The following is a 23356-nucleotide window of genomic DNA, read 5'->3' on the forward strand; positions in this document are numbered from 1 at the left end:
GACTTTATTGAGCTTGCTTATACTGGATAGATGAGGACCTGCTGGCGGGAGTATGGGGGACTCCAAAGCATCCACACTGAAAAGTCTTCACCCAGCATGAATTATGGCTTCCATAGAGATGTCCCCCCACCCCCAGCCTATATTCTAGCCCCTCCTGAAAGCCAAGGCCACCGTGAAATTATGAAAAACTGAATAAGACAGCCTGGGAGGAGTGGCTGGACACTGGTGAGGGTTTCCGGCCCTCCCTCTCCTCTCTCCTGTGAGAGAATGTCAACCCTTAGAAAGGGCTGCTCTGTACAAGCAGCACAGCTGACCTCCCAGAGGGATAGGCCTTGTTTGGCTGAGGGGAGGGTGGCTGCCAAGGAGATGATGAATAATCCTGGCCTCAGGCAAGCCTCAAAAGTCTCTAGGTGAGCCAATGCTTCACAGAGACCAGATTCTATCAGGCAGGGTCTCCTTCCTCCCCTCCCCCCCAGCACACTGTACACATGTACATTTACACACATATACTCATGTACACACAAACACATGCACATACACAGCACACACCACACACATACATATATACACACATACAGCAATACACACATGCATACACACACACACACACACACACACACACACGCACACACACATACACTCTTGTACAAGTTTTTATGCACCCGCCCCATCTCCCTGACTCCCCCTCCTATTTCTTAAAGGTCATTTACGTTTATTTATTTGCGTGTGCCTGTGACCACCCACCTATTGCATGTATGGCTGTCAGGGGACAACATGTAACAATAGGCTCTCTCCTTTCACTATGAGGGTCCAGAGAATTGAACTCAGGTCATCAGGGGTGGGAGTGAGAATCTCTACCCTCTGAGCCATCTTGCTGTCCCCTCCTCCCTTAAAAATATTTTATGTAAGTATGTGTGTGTGTGTGTGTGTGTGTGTGTGAAAGACGACTCGTAGGAGTCAGTTTTCTCCCCTCTTCATGTGTAGGTCTTTGGGATCGAACTCAAGTTGTCAGGCTTGGTGGCAAGCACCTTTACATGCTGAGCCATCTCGCTGGCCCTACAAGCTAATTCCCCTCTTGTACCATGCACCTGCCTTCCCAGGCTCCAGGGCTCCCGGTCCATCACTGACTGTAGGTCACCATCCCCTGGCTCGTTCTGCCACATCTCTATTGTCTCCAGGGACAGTTCTAGATCCTAGTGGCTGACGCCCTCTCCCCGCCCTCAGAGCCAGACTTTCCTGAGGCTATGTCTCCACCTGTGTCCTCCACTCACTGGGGCACGACACAGACTGGCTTCTCTGCCATCCACTTTCCCACATAGGAAGCCACGAGAACCCGTTCTCCTTATCTACCTTGACCTTTATGCCGGGCAACTGTTTACCCTCCTTTGGTAAATCTGCCCATGCCCGAGGTTCTACCCAATGCAGATCTCGTCGTCCGTTTTCTTCCTGCTTGTCACAGCTGTTTCCGGCCTCTCCAGACTGCAGGCGCTCAGTAATTGCCTAGTCAACACAACCAAAGTAGCAGGGAAGCAAGGACTACCAAGTTGCTCAAGGAAACAACCAGGGGCCGGCAAAGCAGCTGCATTGGTAGAGTGTTAGCCAGCATTTACAAAGCCTTGGACTCCATGCCCAGACCACATAAGCCAACATTCAAGGCATACTAACTTTGATGCTGGCCTAGGTGACATGAGAACCTGTCTCAAAATTCTTTTCTTCCGAAAGAAGAAGGAGGAAGATGAGGAGGAGGAAGAAGAGGAGGAGGAGGAGGAGGAGGAGGAGGAGGAGGAGGAGGAGGAGGGGAAGAGGAGGAAGAGGGGGAAGAGGAGGAGGAACAGGCAGCCCAATGTGCCTAGGAGGCATAAGCAAGTGAATCTCTGTGAACTCTGTAAGTTCAAGGCCAGCCAAGGGTGTCTCAAAAACAAAACAAAAGAAAGGAAGGAAAGGGAAAGAGAAGGACTGAATGACCAGCTCTTTTCTATACACCAGTTTGGTACAGTGTAGCTAAAGCAAAGCTTTGCTAAATCATGTCCAACCTGCAGGCTGCATCCGCTGCAGAACACCCTCTTCTTGGCCTCTGTGGGCACTGCATATATAGTGTGTACTTAAACACACCGAGGCAAACATTCATTCATGTAAAGTAAAAATAAACCGTAAAAAGAAAATGAAAAACCAGTCCTGGAATGATGTCTCACTAAGTAGACCCACCAACCACAGCAAGCCTGACATGCAAATGTGGGCTAATATTTGCACCAATCACAGGGCTGCCTCCTTAGCTCTCCCAGCAGCTGCTCTGGTAGGCTCCTAGAGGAGTGCCTCAAGCCTCAGTGGAAAGAACTGCAGGGTCACCCAGAGGTCACACCAACTAGTGATAACCAGAGGTCCAGTACCTTTGGAAACAATTTTTGCTGAGACTGCACCATTAGGCATAAGAACAATTAACAGCCATCACTGGGCCAGCAAGATGGCCCAGTGGAGTAAGGGTGCTTGTTGCCAGGGCCCACATCATGGGAGGAGAGAATAAAAGAATAAATTGCAAATTGTCTTCTGCCCTTCATATGTGTATCATGGTAAATCAATCTCTCTCTCTCTCTCTCTCTCTCTCCCACACCCACACACACACACATACACACACACACAAATGTCCAATAATGTCCAATAGCTATCTCCCCACCCCACCCCCAACCCTCTGAGATAAGGTTTCGCTATAGCCCTGGCTGTCCTAGAACTCAGTCTATAAAACAGGCTGGCCTCGAACTCAGAGATTCACCTGCTTCTGCCTTCTGAGGGGGGAATTAAAGATGTGTGCCACCATGGCCCAGCATTATGTAGCTTTCTTAAGCTATCTGTGGCCTTCTGGTGCTGTGTAAGCAGAGCCTGTCTGTCTGTCTGTCTGACAGTTCTTTTGCTCAGGCAGCCAGGGTTGCGCATGAAGGTCCAAGAGCTGCCTACTCAGGACTCAGATTGCTCAATCCCCCGACATCTTTGCTTATTTACAGGAAAAATAACCAGGAGTACTGACAACAACTTAAAAATGTAGTCGTTAACATTAATAGTAAGACTCTGGAGCTGGCTAATCCGGGGCTGGGGATTGAACTCCAGACCTCATGTATGTATAGTAAGTGCTTTATTAACTGAGCCATCTCCAAGATAACCCACGATTTGGGTTATCTCTTCAGCCCCATCTCCCCAGCTCCATAATTTAAACCTTCAAGTTTCTTCTTCTTCTCCTTCTCCTTCTCCTTCTCCTCCTCCTCTTCTTCCTCCTCTTCCTCCTCCTCCTCCTTCTCCTTTTTTGGTGATGTTTGAGTTAAGACATGTTCTTTTTTTTAACCTATTTTATTTGATATTATATTTACATTTCAGATTTTATCCCCTAACCCCCTCAAGTTTCTTCTTAAATGGCAAACAAGAAACACAGTAAATCCAGAAAGATTGCTGACATAAGTCTGTGAGAAACAGAGCCCAGATCTCCAGCACACATATACGTGTTAGGTTTAGAGACAGAGGATCCCTCCAGCAAGCTGGCCTGCTAGACTAGCCAAATCAGCAAGCTCCGGGTTCACTCGTGAACCTTGCTTCACTATATATGGTGTAACGAGGTCTAGAAGGTCCTAGAAACAGCTGGCCTCACAGCCTACACGTGTGCACACTCATGGGAACACACCTATAAAAGCAAAAAGAAAGAAGAGGAAGAAGAGGGAGAGCAAAGAAAAGGAAGTGGTGGAGTTGCTTAACAGCTTAAGGAGCAATTTGAGCCCAATCCCAAGAACCCGCAAGATGGAAGGAGAGAACTGTGGATAATTGGATGTGCCTACACACGTCCACAAATAAATGTACTTTTAAATTTTTATTTTTATTATTTCAGTTGTGTGTGTGTGTGTGTGCACATGAAAGTGCCCTTAGAAGTCCGAGGTGTCAGATAGAGTTGGAGTTACAGGCCGTTCTGTAGTTGTGGGTGCTGGGACTCAAAATCAAGTCTACAGAAAGGACAGCAATTGCTCTTATCCACTGGGCCAACTCTCCATCCCTAATACAAATTTTTAATGTAATTTTAAATTAAAAGTAATAGATTTTTGACAGATTTTTTTTTCTGATTTATTTTTATTATTTAAAAATGTGTGCGTAAGTGTGTGGGTATGTGCATGTGAGTGCAGGTGCCCTCAAAGGCCAGAGGCATCAAATTCCCTGGAGCTGGTGTTAAAGGTGATGTAAGCTGCCTTTAACATGTAGATGCTGGGCATCGAACTTCGGTCCTCCACAAGAGAAACTCTAGTTGTTCATCACAGGAATTTTAACATTGCTTACTACTCTCACAACGCCTCTAAGAGAGATATCTCTGCTGTCTTAGTAGGAAATGGAAAAAAACAAGACAATACTCACAATGGAGTGTCATTTCAAAAACTTATAGAAGGAAATCGCTGGCATCTGGGCGGAAACCCTGGAGACGGAAATCGCGGAGGACTCTGGGTCCTCCCCTGGCAGCCCACGCGGGATGTAGGGTCCGGTTGCTCACGGCCGCCGGGCCTTTAAGGGGCGTGGCGGGGGCGTGGCCTCAGCGGTCGCCCGCTCTCCCAGGCTGCCCCGCGCGCGCGACGGCAGTTCGGCCACGTCCCTGGCCACGTCGCGCCCGCTCCCGCCATCTTTCGCCGCTTCCTCTCTCAGGGGCTGTCGCCGCGTCCTGAGTCGCTGCCGAGCTCCGGTGCCGCCGTGCCGCGCCGACCGCCACCGCCATGAACATCTTCCGGCTGACTGGGGACCTGTCCCACCTGGCGGCCATCGTCATCCTCCTGCTGAAGATCTGGAAGACGCGCTCCTGTGCTGGTGAGCGGCCGCCGGGGCCAGGCGCGCGGGGCAGGAGCGCGCGCGTTCGGCCCATTCGACCGACCCATTCGGCTCTCGGTCGTTCGGAGGCTTGTGCGGGGCTTGCGATGGCCAGACACACCCACCTCGGCCTGCTCTGCGGGCAACCAAACCCCTCCGTGTGTGCACACGGGCTGGGGTGTCCGTCGCAGCTCTGGGCCCCCCCGTTCTGCGCTTGGTCCGCTCACGAACTTGATCCGTCCTGGCCCAGAGAGCGCTAGCGTAACTGCCCCCCGGGTCCTGCTGCATCTGAAAAGTTTAGCACGGGATCTGTGGGGTTCTGGTAGGCGTGTCCCTCTCCTCGGACTTTTGGGGGGCGCCTCTGAGTCCCCAGGAATCAATGAGAGACTTGCTTGAGGAGGATGGATAGGACCGCGGGCTAGCAGGGCCTGACGTGGCAGCCAGGCCACCCGCGAAGGTGGGGCTGGCTGGAGGAAGAGGGGCATCCTGCTATTCATCCTGTTCTGTTCAAGGACTGGAGCAGGGGATGGGATGGGGAGGCGGGATGGTGTCAGGTCAGGCCTGTGCTTACAATTGAAGGGGCTCAGGATCTCACGAGTCATAAAAAGAGATGTAACATAGTTTTCATGCTATTCTGAGAAGCAAGCTAGGTTTTCATTCTTGAGTGTGGCAGTCTAATAACTGGTTCTCTTAAACTGCAAGCTCTGGGTACCACTGAGGTCTCTGGTCTCATCTAGTCTAGTGTCCTGGCTCCACGTCACCAGTGAGTTGGCGCTGAACCTCCCTCGCGCTACATGCATATTTCATTCGAGTACTGCAGAGAGGCAGCAGAATGAACTTTCCTCACGTAATAGCTGTGGGTTTCTGCATTTCCTTAACTATTAGGAATCGTACAAGCTTTTGATAAGTTATTGGTGAATGTGATGGTGCTGGCCTGTAATCCCAGCACTTGAGGTGGGAGCTGAGGTTCAGGAATTCAAAATCAGCGTGGACTACTACTGTCTCCAAAAACACTCCCTCCCTCCAAAGAAACCCATTAACTAATTGGTTGATTAGCTAATTAAATACATTCTTAAAATACTGTCCTTGAACTTAATGCTATGCCTCCTAAGGAAATAACTTTGTAAACTCAAATTTAGTTTTTTTTCAGAGCGGAAAATAGGAGTCCTAAAGGACTGGGTGATGGAGATGCCACCTAGCTGATTTATTAATAAACACCTCATCTAAAGTAACACCACCCCTTTGGCTCTCTGAAGGTCTCACCTCTCCTGGAACATAGTTGAGATCCAGGAAGTAAGCACAACCCCAAAAGACCTTTGATCAATCAAAGTGGATGTTACAAAGTCCTTGTACTGAAACCAGGGTATCTGACTTGGCGGTGAACTGAGAGGCTTGCTACAGTTGCGATAGGTGTGCATTAAGTAGTCAGCTGAGTGTTTTTTATACGGCTCATCTCAGGCAGTCCTTAAAATAACCATGCAGGCAGGTCCCCATACTGGAGGAGGGAACCAAGTCTTAGGGAGGTTACCAGGGTTTCACTGAAGCCAGAATTGAAGCATAAGCGGTAATGAATTTGGGATTTCCAATTACCGTTTGCTCTGACCTAAGCAGTTTGCACATTGATGCCATGGTTCTGGCACTTTTGTTGTTGTGTTTGGATGCTACTTTTAGTCTTTAACTGTCTTTCTAAATCTCTTCTTCTTTCTTATGTTCTTCTGCCAAGTAAAGATATATTTTATTTTTAGTTGTGTGAGTGCTGGTTCCTGTGAAGGCCAGAAGACATCATATTCCCCTGGATCTGGAGTTACAGGCAGTTATGGGCTGCCTAATGTGCTGAGAACTGAACTTAGTCCTTTGCAAGAGCAATACCTGCTCTTAATGGCTGAACCCTCTCTCCAGCCCTGAGAAACAGAAGGGTTTTTGTAATCGTTCATTTTTTGTGTGCCTGTGTGAGTTTACTACGAGTGTGCAAAAGCCCTTGGAGACCAGAAGAGGGGGTCAGATGCTCTGGAACTTAAGTTACAGACAGTTATAAACCACTATGGTGTTGCTGGAAAGTGAACCCAGATAGTCTGCAAGAGCAGCAAGTGCTCTTACCTGCTGACTATATCTCCAGTCCCACAACGACAGAATTCTTACGGGAACTTTGAGGAACCAGGAAAAGGAAGCAGGTTGCTATTTAATATTCATTGTTTTCATGGGAGATTAGAGCATTGAGGAAAACACAGTATTTGAGCTGATGTGCCAAGATGAGAAGGTCAATGAGTGAGTTCAGTTTGTGATTCCCAGGTATCCCTTGGACTCACCATCCTCTTTGTTCTGCTATATACAATTTTCTGACCGTTCAGAAATGAAAATCACCAAGGTCATTTATTTTGAATTAAATGCTGACTTGTTTTAGATGCTCTGTTTTTCTATGCTAAGTTTAAAAGTTGTTAAGAGGCTTTTGAAAGAGGAAGAACTTGATCAGAGTTTCTCAAATATCCAGAACCTGAGCCGTGCCCTTCCAGGTGGTGGGTTTCACTTGGAAAACTAGAGCTTATTTTAGGGTTTCAGCACCAGCTTTGAAGGTAAACCACGGGGCATTTTTCCTAAGTGGAGGATGAAGCAAGCATCAAGAAAGCTGGGCGTTATATTTTTGAGTACTCAGTGTTGCCTCAAACCTGGAATCCTCCTGTGTCAGCCTCCAGCAGCTAGGAGTGCAGGTATGCCTCTCCACTCCAGGCTCTACGGACCTGTTTTATAGTTGGGGCAGTGAGCTGAGTGTAAATTCTGTGGTTGTGTCTGTTGTCCCTGTAGAGGGAAACTTCGATGAGAATGTCTTGTGTTCCTGAACTGCCAGGCAGCTTGATGGTCAAGTTGTCTCTTTTAGTGTGTCACCTTTTTGCCCTTATCTAGAGTACCTTGGAAGACGAAGCTATAATACTTATTTATGGTGCTGGAGTTTGAACCCAGGGTCTCACTGAAGTCAAGCAAATACTCTACCAGTTAAGCCAGATCCATATCCCAAAGCTGTGTGTTTAGATGAAGTGCTGTCTATCTGACTTTGTCTATAGGCTGATGGTCACTGTCGGTGTTGTGTCCTGAGTATAAGTGACTAGTGAGTCCTGCGATGAGTGACCTCCAGCCTCCTCCTTTATTTATTCTTTTCCTTCTAGCCATTATTTAGTTGTAAACCTTTCAACCTATTGAACTTGACGGGAGCACATGTCCCTGTATATCATGGAACTGGATAGTTTTTATATTTGAAGCAAATAGAAAACCTTTCTTTCTTTCTTTCTTTCTTTCTTTTTAATGCTGGTATTAGGGATTGAACCTAGGACCTCATGACCTTGTGCATACTGGTCAAGCTCTTCCATAGCTCTCTGCTCCCTTATTAACACTTATTTTTGTTGTTGTTGTTATCTTCCTCAGTATTTGAAGCTTTTGTTTGCATCACATCCCTAGATTCCTCTTGGAGTTGTTTTCTCTGATCCTTTGAGGGCTAGCTAATCTCTTACTAATCATTGACATGCACTGCTTGACCACCCTCTGTGTGCCCAGCTCTGAGACTTGACCACCCTCTGTGTGCCCTGCCCTGAGACTTGACCACCCTCTGTGTGCCCAGCCCTGAGACTTGACCACCCTCTGTGTGCCCAGCCCTGAGACTTGACCACCCTCTGTGTGCCCAGCCCTGGGACTTGACCACCCTCTGTGTGCCCAGCAGCAGATGGCAGGCCAAGACTTGGTTCCATCCCTGCATGTTATAAAGTGAGTGTGGCAGTGCATGCTGTGGTGCCGTCCCAGCATTCTGTAAGTAGACATAGGAGGACTAGAAGTTCAGAGCCATCTTTGGAAGAATCTGGAGAGTAAAAAGGAAGCTGCACTGGGAGAATGCTTGTCTAGCACATGTGAGGCTGTCAGGTGAGAGGGTAAATCAAGTGTGCAGAAGGACAGATATGGCTGTCAAGCTATGAGGACTAGTGACTTCTGTGAGTGTGAAGTGGAGGGAGGGACCCAAGGACACCTCCTGTGACTTCCCAACAAGAAGTTTAAAGATTGCTGAAGAAAAGAATGGTCAAGCCGGGCAGTGGTGGCAGGCCTTTAGTCCCACCACTTGGGAGGCAAAGGCAGGCAGATTTCTGAGTTCTGAGTTTGAGGCCAGCCTGGTCTACAGAGTGAATTCCAGGACAGCCAGGGCTACACAGAGAAACCCTGTCTCAAAAAAACAAAATAAAACAGTCATATAGCCAAAGATAACCTTGACCTTCTTACCCTCCTGCTCCCACTGAGAGTGCTGAGGTCACAGGTGTGTGCTGCCCTGCCCAGTGTATGGAGTGCTAGGCACTCTGTCACTGAGCCACATCTCCAGCCACAGAGCACTGTCTGTAGATAAGAGATATTTGTGTAGAATTTGTAACAAAAACTATAAACAGGCTGGAGCGATGGCTTCAAGGGGAAGCTTCCTTGCTGCTATTCAGAAGATCAGAGTTCAGGTCTCAGCACCCACATTGGGAAGCTCAAACCACTGGTAAACTCCAGCTCCACCGGCTCTGATGCCCTTTTCTGCTCTCTATGTTCACACACACACACACACACACACATACACACACACGGCAGACACACAAAATCTAGAAAATATAAAAGTCTACAAAAATAAGTATGAATCTAAGTGCGAAATTATAAATAATTCAAATGCTCAGTGGTCTCATATTTTTTTTATGTCCACACTGAAACAGGATAGAACAAGAAAATGTGTGTTCATAACAGGGAAAGATGATTCTAAGACATGAATTCAAACAACAGGTTGTAAAGCATAAGGTTACTTTAAAGGGTAAAAATATATATGAGTACACATATAAACGTAATGGAAAGGGGACATTAAGTGGTTGGAGAGGAGGCTCAGCAGTTAAGATTGCAGACTCAGGTTCACTTCCCAGCACCTACATGGTGGCTAACAGTGATCTGTAGCTCCAGTTCCAGGGACCCTGACTACTTCTGGCCTTCATAGGCACCAGCCACACCGTGGTGCATATACATATGGCCAGAAACTCATATACATAAAACAGTCTTTTAAAAGGAGGGGCATTAAAGCAGTTCATACACTTAAACTGGAGATGGGAGGGCTTTGTAAGAGACTAGGACTAGAGAGATGGCTGTTGTTGAGAACTTTCTGCATTTCTAGAGGACTCAGGTTTGAGTCTGATACCTTCTTCTTCTGAGGGCACCTGCACTCATGTGCCCTTAACCCACAGAAAAAGACATGCAAAAGTGATAAAAATAAATCTTTTGAAAAGAAGACATTATACTCTTTCTGTATATTTTAGCTCATTTGAAAAATTTTAAGAATGGCATGTTTTTCAAAATAAAACAAACAGCAAAACAGTATTTAGTAAGACTGTCATCTCTCAGTATTCACAGCAGCATGTGTGTATACACTCTCGTCTTTTCAGCACTCTCAACAAGTTAGTGTCATCTATTTCTGTGTGACAAATGCAGAAAATTGACATAGGGTGCTACGTAATAGGACTAGCCTTACCCTGCACCTCAACTGAGCTTGGACCTAGGCCCTCTGGTTCCTAAACCACCCTCCTTCCTGCTGAGAATTTAACCCAGAGTCTCGGACATGCTAGATATACACTCTCCTAGTGAGCTCCATTCCCTGCCTTAGTGGGGGTTTGAGACAGAAGATACCAACAGTAGCTCTGGCTAGCTTTGAACTCTCATCTTCCTGTCTCAGCTTCATGATTATAGATAGGCTGGGATTACAGGCTTGTTCTGCCATGCCTGACTGTGCTATTGTTCTTAAGTATTGAGTTGTGGAGTCCAGGGAAAGGTCAGGAGCATTAAAAGAATGTCCAAACTGGGTGTGGTGGTATACACCTGTAATATCAACAGTTGGAGAGGTGGAGGCAGGAGGATGAAAAGTTCAAGACCAGCTTTGACTCCATAGCAGATTCAAGGTCAGCCTGCACTATTTGTCTCCACCAAAAGAAGATTTTTTTTTTTTTTTAATTAGAATATCCAGATGCTTTGAGAGAATGGAAGCACCTTGCTGGGTGGCCTGACCCACAGTGCTTGGTGGCGTCCCTGCTGGTACTAGAGCCTCCTGTGTTTGGATAAGGCATCTGTTGTATAAACCAGTAGGGATGTCAGAACCCAACTTTGAACTTTAGCTGTAATTTAAAGTCCTGTGGGCTCAAGGTGGAGTAAACCCTACTGAGCTTTGTGGGGAAAGACAAGCATAAGCGATACTCACTTGACAGGTTTTGCTGGTGAATCACTGTCAGATGCATTTGGTACCAGGATGTCATTGAAGTGCTCAGTGAGTGTGCCCTGTGAGTGCTCGCTACAGGGTTGCCTTGGAACTTTTTGGTCTACACGCAGGTTGGTATTGCCTGTGATCGTAGCCCAGTAATGAGGTGGTTGCCTAACATGAGGCTCCAGGTTTGATCCTCAGGATTGCAGGTAGACAGACAAAATGACTGATGCCCAGCACTACGCATCCATCAATAGACAGATAAGGTAGCCGCTATTCCATTCCACCCCTACCCTCCAGGAGATTCCTGCCACCACCCCACCCCCACCATACCCCCACCTTTAGCTTGAGATTACTTCCTTCTGTGAAGATGGGATACCTTTTCAGTGGTAAGGAGAAGGGCTGCTACTTGCTAGTTAGGCTCCAGGCTGGAGAGAATGGTTGTTGCATCCTTTAAGCATCCCAGATTCCCAGATGCTAGTTACTGTGTGGATTCCCATTGTATATACTGCCCGTTTTCTCCTTTGTCCAGTGCTCACTCAGGCAAACTCTCACCCTCCAGCTGGTAGTAAATTAGGACCTAGGGCCAAGCCCAGAGCATGGTAACTATAGACACAGTAGGATTCAGATTCTCTGAAAGTTTCATCCAGAATAGCATACTATGAGACTGTCTAGGACATGAAGATAAAAGGAATTTCATTTTCTTTTGAGCATGAGTTTCTCTGGACCCTGCTATGTGTCAGGTGTAGTGGGCAGCACTGGAAATACTAAATGGAACAAGTCACAACTTCTACAAGAGTCTGTGGCTAGTGGAGTTTTACAGAGGACCAGGAACCAGAGTTGTGTGGGGGGCCAGAGGACCATCTCCAGTGTCCTTGCCTTCCACTTTGTTTGAGACTGTTCTCCACTGCATAAGTCAGGCTGTCTGGTCCATGAGCTTCCAGGATTATTCTGTCCCCACCCCTACCCCACCCCTGTATCTCAGTGGAAGTGCTGTGATCACAATTGCCTGCTGCTGTGCCCGGCTTCATATAGGTTCTGGGGATACTCTCGCTTGTATGACAAGTGCTTCATCTGCTGAACCAGCTCCATAGTGTGTCATATAAAGTCTGTGGAGAAGCCAGGGCAGCAGCTGGCATTAAATGTCTACTGGGTGAATCAGCAGCACCAAGACGTCTTCATCTCCCAACGGAGGTGCTGGTTGTCTAGGTGGGTTTCAGAGGACAGGGGTGAGCTACCACCCTGGCCTTTAGTGTAGGAATGCTGAAGGTGATCTGGATGTCTTTGGCGCCAAAGCCCCATTGGAATAAACTGCCTGCCTGTATCCTGTCTTATTGAAAATACTGGAAAGAACCATATAGCAGGTGAACTGGAAAATTCTCAAGGCTCCACCAAACATCCTGTAGGACCTGTCTGCTGCTCCTGTCTTTCTCCATTCTGTTCTCACTCTAGGCTTTAGTATCTGCTTCGCCGTTTTCTAGCACATTAATCTCTGCTAGAAAAAAGTTACCATTTCCAAGCAAAGCAGTCAGCACATTGGCTGCCTGGCTCTGCCCTAGGCCCTTGTGTGAAAGCAGGTCAACTTTCCTCCTTTCTAGTCAGGTGTTTTTATGAGGGACCGTGTTCCTTATACTGAGCAAGTGCTCATATCCAGGCTTGTAGTCTGTAAGCTGTAAATGACCCAAGGGTGTCAGAGAAATGTGCACTTACCATGTTCCACAGGGGTGAAGCGAGCAGCATGGGATGAGTTTTCTGTTGGGTCCATACCAGCTGAGGTGGTCAGACTCCGATACCAGTCACCTTCCATTTGTCATAAATTGCTCAGTCTGTGACATCTTGAAATTCGCACAGCCGTGTGGGCAGATGTAGGTGTCTGAAAGGTCAGCTGTACACTGTGTTCTGGTCTCCCCCGTGTGAGCTGTGGCTGCCCTACTCTGCAGGTGGAAACATGGTGTCAGGGTGTTACAGTTTTTCTTTTGTATTAATTTGAGTCAAGGTCTCCCTGTGTAGCTTAGGCAGGCCTGGAACTCAGTCTTCCTGCTTCCCAAGTGTTGGCATTTCAGGCACATGCTAGCACAGCCAGCCTCTGGTGCTAGACGGATGCTGGGCATATGAAGGTGCAGATAGTAGGGAAGGTGAAGAGGGTAGGGGACTGGAGAGCGAGCAGTGAGCTACTGGAGCCCAGGCCTTGTGGGTGCCTGTCTTGGTGTATTGGCCATAGCTTAATGAAGCCGCTTTCCTCGAGTTGTCCGCTGTAGCAGGACATGGTAGGAGAGCCTAAAAGGAGAGTTATAAGAAAGAAAAACTTATTTTTCTCTGGCCTAATCAGTCATTCCTGGAGCCTTCCCCTGTCTGCTGGCTGCCCAGGGTTATCCCATGATGTCAGGAGCCCAAGTCCTTCATAGGCTGCCCTAACTCTTGCCATTTGTTTCTTCAGGTATCTCTGGGAAAAGCCAGCTCCTGTTTGCACTGGTCTTCACAACTCGTTACCTGGATCTTTTTACTTCATTCATTTCATTATATAATACATCTATGAAGGTATGGTATGATATCAGCTCCAATGCATTTATCCATCATGTGCACACCTGAGGGAAATATTAGCTTTTTTTTTTCTATGTAAAATCTCTCAAGAATGATAGCTAGGTATGCTATTCTTTTTCATTGTTTTTTCAGTTTCAGTATGTGTCTATGTAAATGCAGGTTTGCACGTGCTGTGGTGCCCACGTGGAGGCCGGAGGATCCTTTGGGACTAAATTCTCTTCTTTCTCCTAGCTCAGATTGTCAGACTTAATTGGCAAGGGCTTTTGCCTACTCAGCCCTCTTGCTGGTGTGTGTCTGTCTGTCTGTCTGTCTGTCCTTCTATATCTCTATAGAGGTTTGAATTTTTTTCTTTTTTCTTTTTTTTTTTTTCCCCACAAGAACGGGACAAGGCGACAGCGGGACCCGATTGAATTTTTTTCATATGTGTGCAGTACACCTTTCTCAGATGCTTGTGTGCACAGTGTGTTTTTCTATAGAGAACACTGGACATACTCCGCTGTTTGTGTATATGTGTGTGTGTTTTAAGTTTCTATTAGCATATATTCATTTTGACATTTTGACACATGTACATAGTGTATTTCAGTCACAGTTACCCCCATTGCACTCTTGTTCCCTTCTGCTACTCCCCTTCCTCTTCCTAACCTTCCCCCTTCCCATGCTCTCGTGTCTTTTTCCTTTCTGTACTTACTTTATAGTGCTGGGAATTGACTCAGGGCCTCTTTCTGCAAGCACTTTATAGCCTTCTTCTAAGAACTTGGTTTGAGGCTCCCTCTACCTAACACTTTGTGTTTGAAATCGTCTTGACAAGATAGGTTAAAGTGGGTATGCAGTATTTGGGTTTATGGTCTTTGCTGAAACAAAACAAAACAAAAATTTGAGGGACAGTGAGGTGGCTCACTGGGTAAGGGGCTTGCCACCAAGCCTGACAACTTGAGTTCAATCCTGGGAACTCACTTGTTGGGAGTAGAAAACTAGATCCCATAAGCTGTCCCCAAGTTGCCACATACATATACACAAACATATACCAAATAAATAAATGCTTAAATTTTTAAGTTAAAAAAAAAAAAAGCAAGTTTTGAGTCACCTGTAATCATTCTGTTCTGGACTCTAGTAATCAGGAAATAATTAGCTGCATTAAAAGTGGCTAGGTTGGGCTGGGGAGACAGCTCAGTCTGTAAAGTGCTTCTCATGTATGCCCGAGGGCCTCAGTCAACCCCAGCATCCATATAAGTTGGGCATAGTGGCACCCACTTGTAGACTCTACTCTAGAGAGGTAGAGGCAGGAATCCCGAGGGCTCAGTGTCCTGCTGGCCTGGCCTGATTGCTGAGCTGGGTGTCTCCAAGCACCTTAGCTGGAGAAGGACTCAGCAGATAGGAGCACACACAGCTCTGCAGAGAACATGAACTGAGTCCCAGCACCACATCAGGCTCACTGCAGGCTGTAGCTCCAGCTCCTGGGGTCTGGCTTTTCTGTGGCTTCTGTTGGGCATCCCTATATACACACACTTGCACAGAATACCTAGGTTTCTGCTTGTTGTCTGAGTAAGGTGCTGGAGATGGGGAGTCAGAATCTTCTCTGTTCCAGCTGAGGCCCAGCTGTAGGCAGGCAGGGCCCTGGAAAACTCCTGGCTATAGTAAGCCTGGACTGGTTTGGTTCAGAAGTGTCTCAGTATGGGTGCACATAGTATGTGTGCTTTGTTTACTGTACATGCATAGGTTAATAGCAACAATTTTAATACAGTGCTGACTATTTATAAATATGTATAACGAGGGTCTGGGAACTGTTTAGTGTCATTGTGGTTTTCAAAACATTTGAGGGTTTGGTGATTACCCTCATTTTCCCATTAAGCCATTTGCCCCAATGGTTTCCTAGTTAAGTTTCTCAAGTTGTGTTTCCTAGGGAGGGAGTAACTAGACAGTGTGGTCCTTACCCAGCCATCTGTATTCATGATTGGAATCTGCTGCTTGATTCTTAGGCCTGAGAGTAGTGTCTGCAATTTATAAATTGATATAATTTCGGGATATCAGGCTTTTTCTTAGGGCTGGGTGACCTTTTGAAGATGAAAGAACATAGGACTCAATTGTGAGTCCTTGAACAGCTCTGTTGTTGTGTATACAAAATTGCTGTCTTGGAGGCAGAAACATTTCACAGACTAGCTTTCAGGGGTCTGGGGAGATGGTTCAGAAGTTAAGAGCACTTGTTGCTCTTACAGAGGATAGGAGGTCAGTACCCAGCACCCACAGCAGCCTTGATTCCAGTCCCAGGACTCTGACTCCCTTTTCTGGCCTTTGCAGGCATACAAACATTTGCACATACATATACATAAAAATCAAAAAGAAAATGCATTTTGGAGAGATGCCTCATCAATTAAAATGTTAAAAGTTCATACTTTTTTTTAAAAACATTTTTTAAGACTTATTTATTTCATGTGTATGTGTGCTTTGCCTGAGTTTATGTAGGTATACCACATGTGTGCCCATTGCCCTTGAGGTCAAAAGAGGGCATTGGATCCTGTGGGACTGAAGTCATAGACAGTGGTCAGCTGCCTTGTGGGTGCTGGGGATTGAACCCAGATTCTCTGAAAGAGCTCCTCTCGTGCTGCTCTTGCAGTCGGCATCAGTTCAGCTCTCAGCCCTCACGCCATGTCACCTATAACTCTACTTCCAGGGAATCTGATACCTCTGGGTCTGCAGGTAAACTAACCCACAGTCAGACACAGACACATAACTAAAAAGAACACCTTTTTAAAAATAGCAGTAAGGAGAGAAATGGATTACATTGTTTGTTGCCCTTGCAGAGGACCTGATACCTATAACTCCAGTTCCAAGGACATCAATCCCTTCTGTACTTGGAGGTCACCAGACAGGCATGTGGTGTATAAATATGCAGGCAAAACTCTCACAAAATATAAAAATCTAAAAAGATAATAATAGGCTTCAAATGAATAAAAGTAGCTCTTGGCTTTTCTTTGTTACAATACGAGACTGAATTTCATAGCAACAATTCAAATATTTATTGTTTAATAATGTTTTAAAATTTTTATGTGTTCACTTATTTTGTTTATACCTGAGTGTGCATCTGTGAGTGCACACAGGACACTGACTGTGTGGGTTCAGGACGACTTTAGCATATCTGTCAGAGATTGGACTCTGCTTGTTGGGTTGGGCCCCGGGTGCTTTCTGGGCGTAAACAAAGCCATGCAGTTTGAGTACCAGCCACGGAGGCAGAGTTTAACCTGGATTTCAGTGCTTATCTCTACAGAGCAGCTGTCGAGAAGTGCTCTGAACTTTGCATTCGTTCTTTCCCCTCTAAAGGTGCTGTGTCATAGCCCAAGAGGAGATTAGAAGCCTGTTTCTTTGAAAGTTTCTTAGAGTTTTAAGATGTAAGCTTAACATGTGATCCAGCCAACCTGCTCTAGGTATCAATGTGAGGAAATGAAACTTAGATTCACACAAAGGCTGTAACACATGTTCATAGTGGCTCCTCACCACCTACCAAGAGGAAATAGGACACTTCTCTAACTGGTGAGTGAATAAACAGATTGTCATGCACCTGTGCATTAGGCCTTCACTCAGCACTAAGGAGGAAGTGGGCCAGAGATTAGGCTCAGGGGATACGAGTGCTTGTTGATCAGTCTTGAGGCCTGGAGTTCAAATCCCAGCACCCACATTTGGTAGCTTACAACAGGTTGTAACTCCAGTTTCAAGGAATCTGATGCCCTCTTCTGGCCTCCATGGGTTCATGTGCACACGTACACATACATAATAAAAATGTATTTTTGAGCTCTAAAAAGGGGAAAATTATTAATGTGTGTAGTGACATGTTGTTCCACTTCACTCACATGGTTCTCTAGAAAAGAGCCTTGAGGGGCTTAACTACAGAGGCAACAGGGTAGGCTTCGGGCGGGATAGAACTGCCCGTGGCCTAAGTGTGGTGGCTTTGTGACTCCGCAGAGTATACACCAGTGCAAAGTGAATGAGCATGTGTGTGTGTGTGTGTGTGTGTGTGTAGCTGACTCTGTAGGTGGTAACAATAGTGTGCACTGTGCTCTAACCCAGTGTCTCTCCTTTGTCCAGCTTATCTACATTGCCTGCTCCTATGCCACGGTGTACCTGATCTACATGAAATTTAAGGCCACCTATGATGGAAATCATGACACCTTCCGAGTGGAGTTTCTGGTGGTTCCTGTAGGAGGCCTCTCATTTCTAGTCAATCATGACTTCTCTCCTCTTGAGGTTGGTTAAGGGTTATTTAGCGGTCACATCTGGTTCCCTGCATAAAAAAAGACCTATTGACAGAAGTGGATTCTTGTTGGCTTGTTTTCGTTTTGGTTTTGCTGTTCTACAGACTTCACTGTTGTAAATAGATTGGTAGATCAGAATTAAACCACCCAGGTTCTTGGGTGTTTGCTGAAAGTTTACTGCTGGATGTTTCTCCAGATTAAGCCTGGTGTTGTGGTCCATGCCTGTCCATGCCTGTCATCTCAGCACTCAGGAGGTAGAGGCGAAAGGCTCAGGAGTGGGAGGTCACTGTCAGCTGCGTAGTGAGTTTGAGGCCAGTGTGTGCTATTAAGACCTTGTTTTGGTAAAAGAGAGTGGGGTGAGAAGGCTTGGGAGGTACCTGTTAGTAAAGTGTTAAACACCTCCAGAGCCCACATGAAAATAGATGTGCAGGGGTGCATTTGATTCAAGTGTTGGGGAGGCAGAGATGGTGGGTCCCTGGGGCTCACTGGAGAGCTCATGGCTAAGCAGACCTGTTTAAAAAACAGGTGGATGGCATCTGAGAGATGCCACCTGAAGTTATTCTTCAGCATGAACACCTGTACACACACCACACGCATATACACCACACACACATACACACACATACGCACACACCACACACACACAATGCAGATGCTCCTTAATTTTTGATATGGATATGTTCATTTATTGATAAACTCATTAGTTGAAAAAAAGTTTAATATAGCTAGCTCACCAGCCCAGCACATTGGAGACTCTTGTTTCCCAGTGGTGCAGGCGATGCACTGTGGGTGACTGGCCTCAGCAGTTCATGGCTGCTCCCCAGCATCACAGTATACCCCTCTAGCCCCAGCATCACAGTACACCCCTCTGGCCCCAGCATCACAGTATACCCCTCTGGCCCCAGCATCACAGTACACCCCTCTGGCCCCAGCATCACAGTACACCCCTCTGGCCCCAGCATCACAGTACACCCCTCTGGCCCCAGCATCACAGTACACCCCTCTGGCCCCAGCATCACAGTACACCCCACTAGCTCAAACAAGTGGAAATGTACGTATGCTCTCCATTGAGTGTTCATTGATTTCACATTGTCAGAAAGTTGAAGAGTTTTAAGGCACAGCCATCTATAGTGAAAATGCAGTCACTTGGTGGAGAGTCAGCAAGAAGTAGAATGGGTTGGGGACTCTGGATCTGGACAAGCCCACACAAGAACATCTTCCATGTGCATTCATGGTCGACAAGGTCATGACAGTTCCCAGCTTCCTCAGCTCATCCAGCCTCTTACATGGAGTTTGCCATTCCATGTTTATGTGGTGGCTGGTTGCTCCTCCCAGCTGAAGCCAGCCTCCTGTTTTTCAGATCTTATGGACCTTCTCCATCTACCTGGAGTCCGTGGCCATCCTTCCCCAGCTCTTTATGATCAGCAAGACCGGCGAGGCCGAGACCATCACCACCCACTACCTCTTCTTCCTGGGTCTCTACCGTGCTCTGTACCTGGTCAACTGGATCTGGCGCTTCTACTTCGAGGGTTTCTTTGATCTCATTGCTGTGGTGGCTGGTGTCGTCCAGACCATTCTCTACTGCGACTTCTTCTACTTGTACATTACAAAAGGTATGCCGGCTCTAGCCTGCACTTTATAGTTGCGGATTCTGTCAAGGGCCTGCTTGCCCTGCCCGCTTCTTGGTGCTCTGTTAAACCACAAGAGCACGCTGCTTCAGTGTAGCTTGAATGCTTTCAGAGGACATTTTCACTGTATAGCTCTGCTCAGGCGGCTAGCTCAGTTGGTAGGGTGCTTGTCTAGCGTGCTCCGTACCCTGGACTTAATCCTCAGTGCTACAGAAAACCAGGCATGGTGATTCCAGCACTGGGAGATGGAGACAGGTGATCAAGGGCGTTCTTAGGTACATTTCCACTTTGAGGCTGACTTGAGCCCCTTTCTTCAAACAGAATAAACAAAACCCCAAGGTTCAGTCAGGACTAAAATTTCTGACAGCCATCAAAGATCTTAGCACTCAGTTGCAGTAAGTGCCTCAGTGAACAGTTTGAGGTATCTGTACTCACACATATGTGGGGGAAACTGCATGTGTAGCCTGCCCCTTCATGTCAGTAAATAGAATTGACACAGCTTTGCAATCCTGCCTTTACTTTGCCAGACTCTGTTTGTTGCTATTCAGGGTTTCTAGTTGCTGCCACGAAAAGCTAGTGGTTAGCTCAACATCCTTATATATGTATATTTTTACATTTGTATAAATATAGGATGTACAGATTCTAGCTGTCTTATGAAAACTATTTGTGGTCCTTGCTCAGGGGGAAAAAAAAAAAAAAAAAGCTGCAGGCAGACTCCCGCAGAGCTGAGGGCTCAGTCACAGCCTTGGATCCTTGCCACACAGACAGGTTCCGTGTGATGGGCCTGCTCTGTGCCAGGACATAATAGCTTAGGTCTGCTTTTTGTTTTGTTTTTTCTTGAGGCACAGTTCGTTATGTAGCACAGACTGGTCTAAGTCTTGTACTGTTGCTGCTCAGCCTCCTGGGTGCTGAAATACTATTTTCTGTGCTTTAACTCTTCCATAACTATAGGTGCACTAGGGAGTACCATAACAGTAGCTCTGACTAGACAGGTGGGCACACACGTGTAGCCACAGTGTTCAGGAGCCTGATGTAGGAGGAGCTTGAATTCTTGAATTTGAGGCCTTCGGGGTTTACATAGCAAGACTGTCTCAAAAACAAAGAAGCAAGAACAGGGTTGGTGCGCTGGCTCAGTGGACAGAGTGTTATGCAAGTGTGCAGACCTGAGTGGGAATTCTCATCACAGCCAGGCACAGTGGTCCTCATCTGAGATGGGAGGGTGCCTATAGCCAGGCAGCAGCTAGCCTGGCGTGCCCAGCAGTGAGCACCAAGGAAAGAGAGCCTGACTCACACACGGTGCAAGACGAGGACCAGCATCCTAGACTGTCCTGACTTGCACACACAGCTAAGGCGTATGTGCACAATTCCTGCGCTCCCCCACCCCCTACACACATGTGCACACACATAGACACCAGCAAAAAAGAGCAGCCATGAGTTTAGTTGTTGTCTTAGGGTTTTACTGCTGTGAACAGACACCATGACCAAGGCAACTCTTATAAGAACATTTAATTGGGGCTGACTTACAGGGTCAGAGGTTCAGTCCATTATCATCAAAGCGGGAACATGGTACTGGAGTTGCTGAGAGTTCTACATCTTCATCTGAAGGCTGCTAAGAGAAGACTGACTTCCACACAGCTAGGATGAGGGTCTTAAAGCCCACACCCACAGTGACACACCCACTCCAACAAGACCACTCCTTCAAATAGTGCCACTCCCTGGGCCAAGCATATTCAAACCATGAAAGTTATGCTTTTGCTTGGCTTTGTTGTTTGTTTTCTTCACTTTTCAGTTTTTGTTTAGGTTGTTTGCTTGTTTCTTTTTCTTCTTTTTTCTTTCTTTCTTTTTTTTTTTTGGTGGGGGTGGTTTAAGACAGGGTCTCTCTGTGTAGCCCTGGTTGTCCTGGAACTTACTCTGTAAAGCAGGCTGTCCTCAAACTCAGAGATCCTCCTGGCTCTGTCTCCCTAGTGCTGGGATCACCAACTGTCCTGGCTGTGTGTTTTTCTCTTGTCATTTCCTTGTTCTCGGGCATTGGTATGAGCCAAGAACCAGAGAGGAGGAGACTGGGCTTGCCCACACACTAACTTCTTGTTTGTTCTTTTCTGTCAAATCCTAGTCCTCAAGGGAAAGAAGCTCAGCCTGCCAGCTTAAGTGCCAAAGACCGTCAGCAGCCTCTGCCCCTCAGGGTGCTCGGACAGGGTCTCACCATGGCGAAGGCTTCGGATGCTCACTGTGGAGAAGCAGAGAAGGCTTCTTCTGCGGCAGCCGCTCACTGGTGGCTCTTCGAGGATGCAGAGGGAAGAGACCAGGAGGCTTCTGTCTACTGCATCCTGCCTTACCTTTTTTATTACTATGTACAAAGATTTTTTTACACAAAGAAACTTAATGCTGTGTTAATAAATTCAGTATGTAGATGAATTGGGGCAGTTTCCAAAAGTGATGATTTTGTGCAGAATAAGTACAAGCCTTTTTTTATTTTTTGAAAATTTGTTGAGGTGGTCAATTCTTTGTGTCTACAATGAAATAAATTATACTCCTTGACACTTGGTAGATTATCTAAACATCTTGTCAAATTTCCATGATATTTATTTTATTTCATTTTTTTTGCCAAAAGATGAGTTGTGTTTGTTTGAAATCTGAGACACTGTGTTCCATTGGTGTTTCTGTCCAAGAGTTCTCATTGTCCTGGAAACCCGTCCCCAGATGTCACACTACATGTCAGGTCCCAGAGGGTGACTCAGAAGTCCTACAGGTTTCATTACCAAACCTTTAAGGTTCCCAGCGGAAACTGTCAGCTGATGCTCACCAAATGCTCACCCTTCACCCCTGCTGAGCCGTGCAGCTTTGAGGTTACCCAAGGGTGCTAAGACCCACCACACCCAGAGGTTCTGAGCCTCCTGCCTTCTGACTATGGAGAGGGCTGGGGGGTGATAGCTGTTTTGGACAGAGGAGTCTGCTCCTCTGACGAATGGAACACAAGTAGCTACTTGTCACTGTCAGTCACAAATCTGAAGGGTCACTACAACCATGTCATACTCAAATGGTTTTTTTCATAGCACTTTTGGTGATAAAATGATTGACAATCTTTTTAATTGGCAACACCAGTTATCATTCCTTACATTATTTTTAGTATTTTTTTTAAACTGGGCTCTTGCATGACCTATATTGTGTTAACATCCTAAATAAACATTTTATTAAACAGAATGTGTGGTCTTTTCTATGAATTAGGCTTTGAGTATTCAGTGTTAAGATGCAGCAAAAGCTCTATAGGGCTGCACACGTTTAAGATTGACTTAAGGGGCTGGAGAGATGGCTTGGTGGTTAGGCACTTGCTGGCCTTGGAGTTCAATTCCCAGCACCCACATGATGGCTCACAACCACCTATAACTCCAGTTCCAGGGGCTCCAACACCCTTTTCTGGGCTCTGAGGACATATATATATATACATGCATACATCGTTATACACACAAAAATAACCTGGACAACATCCTGTGCTTATGGGAACACACTAGTGTTTTTTCATCATAGTGTGACTTTTTATATGATGCACCATAAAAATTACAAGTGTTGCGTACTTACAATGTGCTTAATTGCAAAACGGAGTATTTTTGCTTCCCGAAATTAAAGCGGTTTGTGGAGGAAGAGCACTAGGAGGATTGTCTTTTTATTTACCGTGGAGTCTCTACAGCAAAGTTGGCAGTGCAACTGTAGGCTTGCCTCTTCCTGCCTCCGTCTGACTTTGCCTCTGTGCCTTGTGTTTCTGTCATACACGAATGTCTTTCCCCCAGCATCTTAGTGTTTAGTTTCTTGGATGGACCTGCTTTCAAATCATTCTAAATGCAGGCTGACTAGGAGATCAAGTCTGTCTGCCCACATTTGGTATGTGT

The 23356-nt window shown here is 46.4% G+C and overlaps 1 protein-coding gene across 1 annotated transcript; it reads left to right on the forward strand.

Annotated features, from left to right (window-relative positions):
• Positions 1–4592: 4592 nt before the first annotated feature.
• Kdelr2 (KDEL endoplasmic reticulum protein retention receptor 2) lies at positions 4593–22673 on the forward strand. The gene is made up of 5 exons (XM_076923599.1): positions 4593–4821; positions 13497–13597; positions 17678–17836; positions 19205–19457; positions 21586–22673. Exons 1-5 carry the CDS (start codon positions 4731–4733, stop codon positions 21618–21620), a joined length of 639 nt encoding a protein of 212 aa, XP_076779714.1. The 5' UTR covers positions 4593–4730; the 3' UTR covers positions 21621–22673.
• The last annotated feature ends 683 nt before the right edge of the window (positions 22674–23356 follow it).

The sequence above is a fragment of the Arvicanthis niloticus genome, chromosome 24, assembly GCF_011762505.2.
Source record: "Arvicanthis niloticus isolate mArvNil1 chromosome 24, mArvNil1.pat.X, whole genome shotgun sequence".
Classification (NCBI taxonomy): domain Eukaryota; kingdom Metazoa; phylum Chordata; class Mammalia; order Rodentia; family Muridae; genus Arvicanthis; species Arvicanthis niloticus.

Excerpts from the sequence above, each read along its gene's own strand:
- Kdelr2 (XM_076923599.1), top strand. The coding sequence starts at position 4,731 with ATGAACATCTTCCGGCTGACTGGGGACCTGTCCCACCTGGCGGCCATC. Across the intron at positions 4,822-13,496 it reads GAAGACGCGCTCCTGTGCTG|GTATCTCTGGGAAAAGCCAG; the intron begins GTGAGCGGCCGC and ends TTGTTTCTTCAG. Across the intron at positions 13,598-17,677 it reads TATATAATACATCTATGAAG|CTTATCTACATTGCCTGCTC; the intron begins GTATGGTATGAT and ends TCCTTTGTCCAG.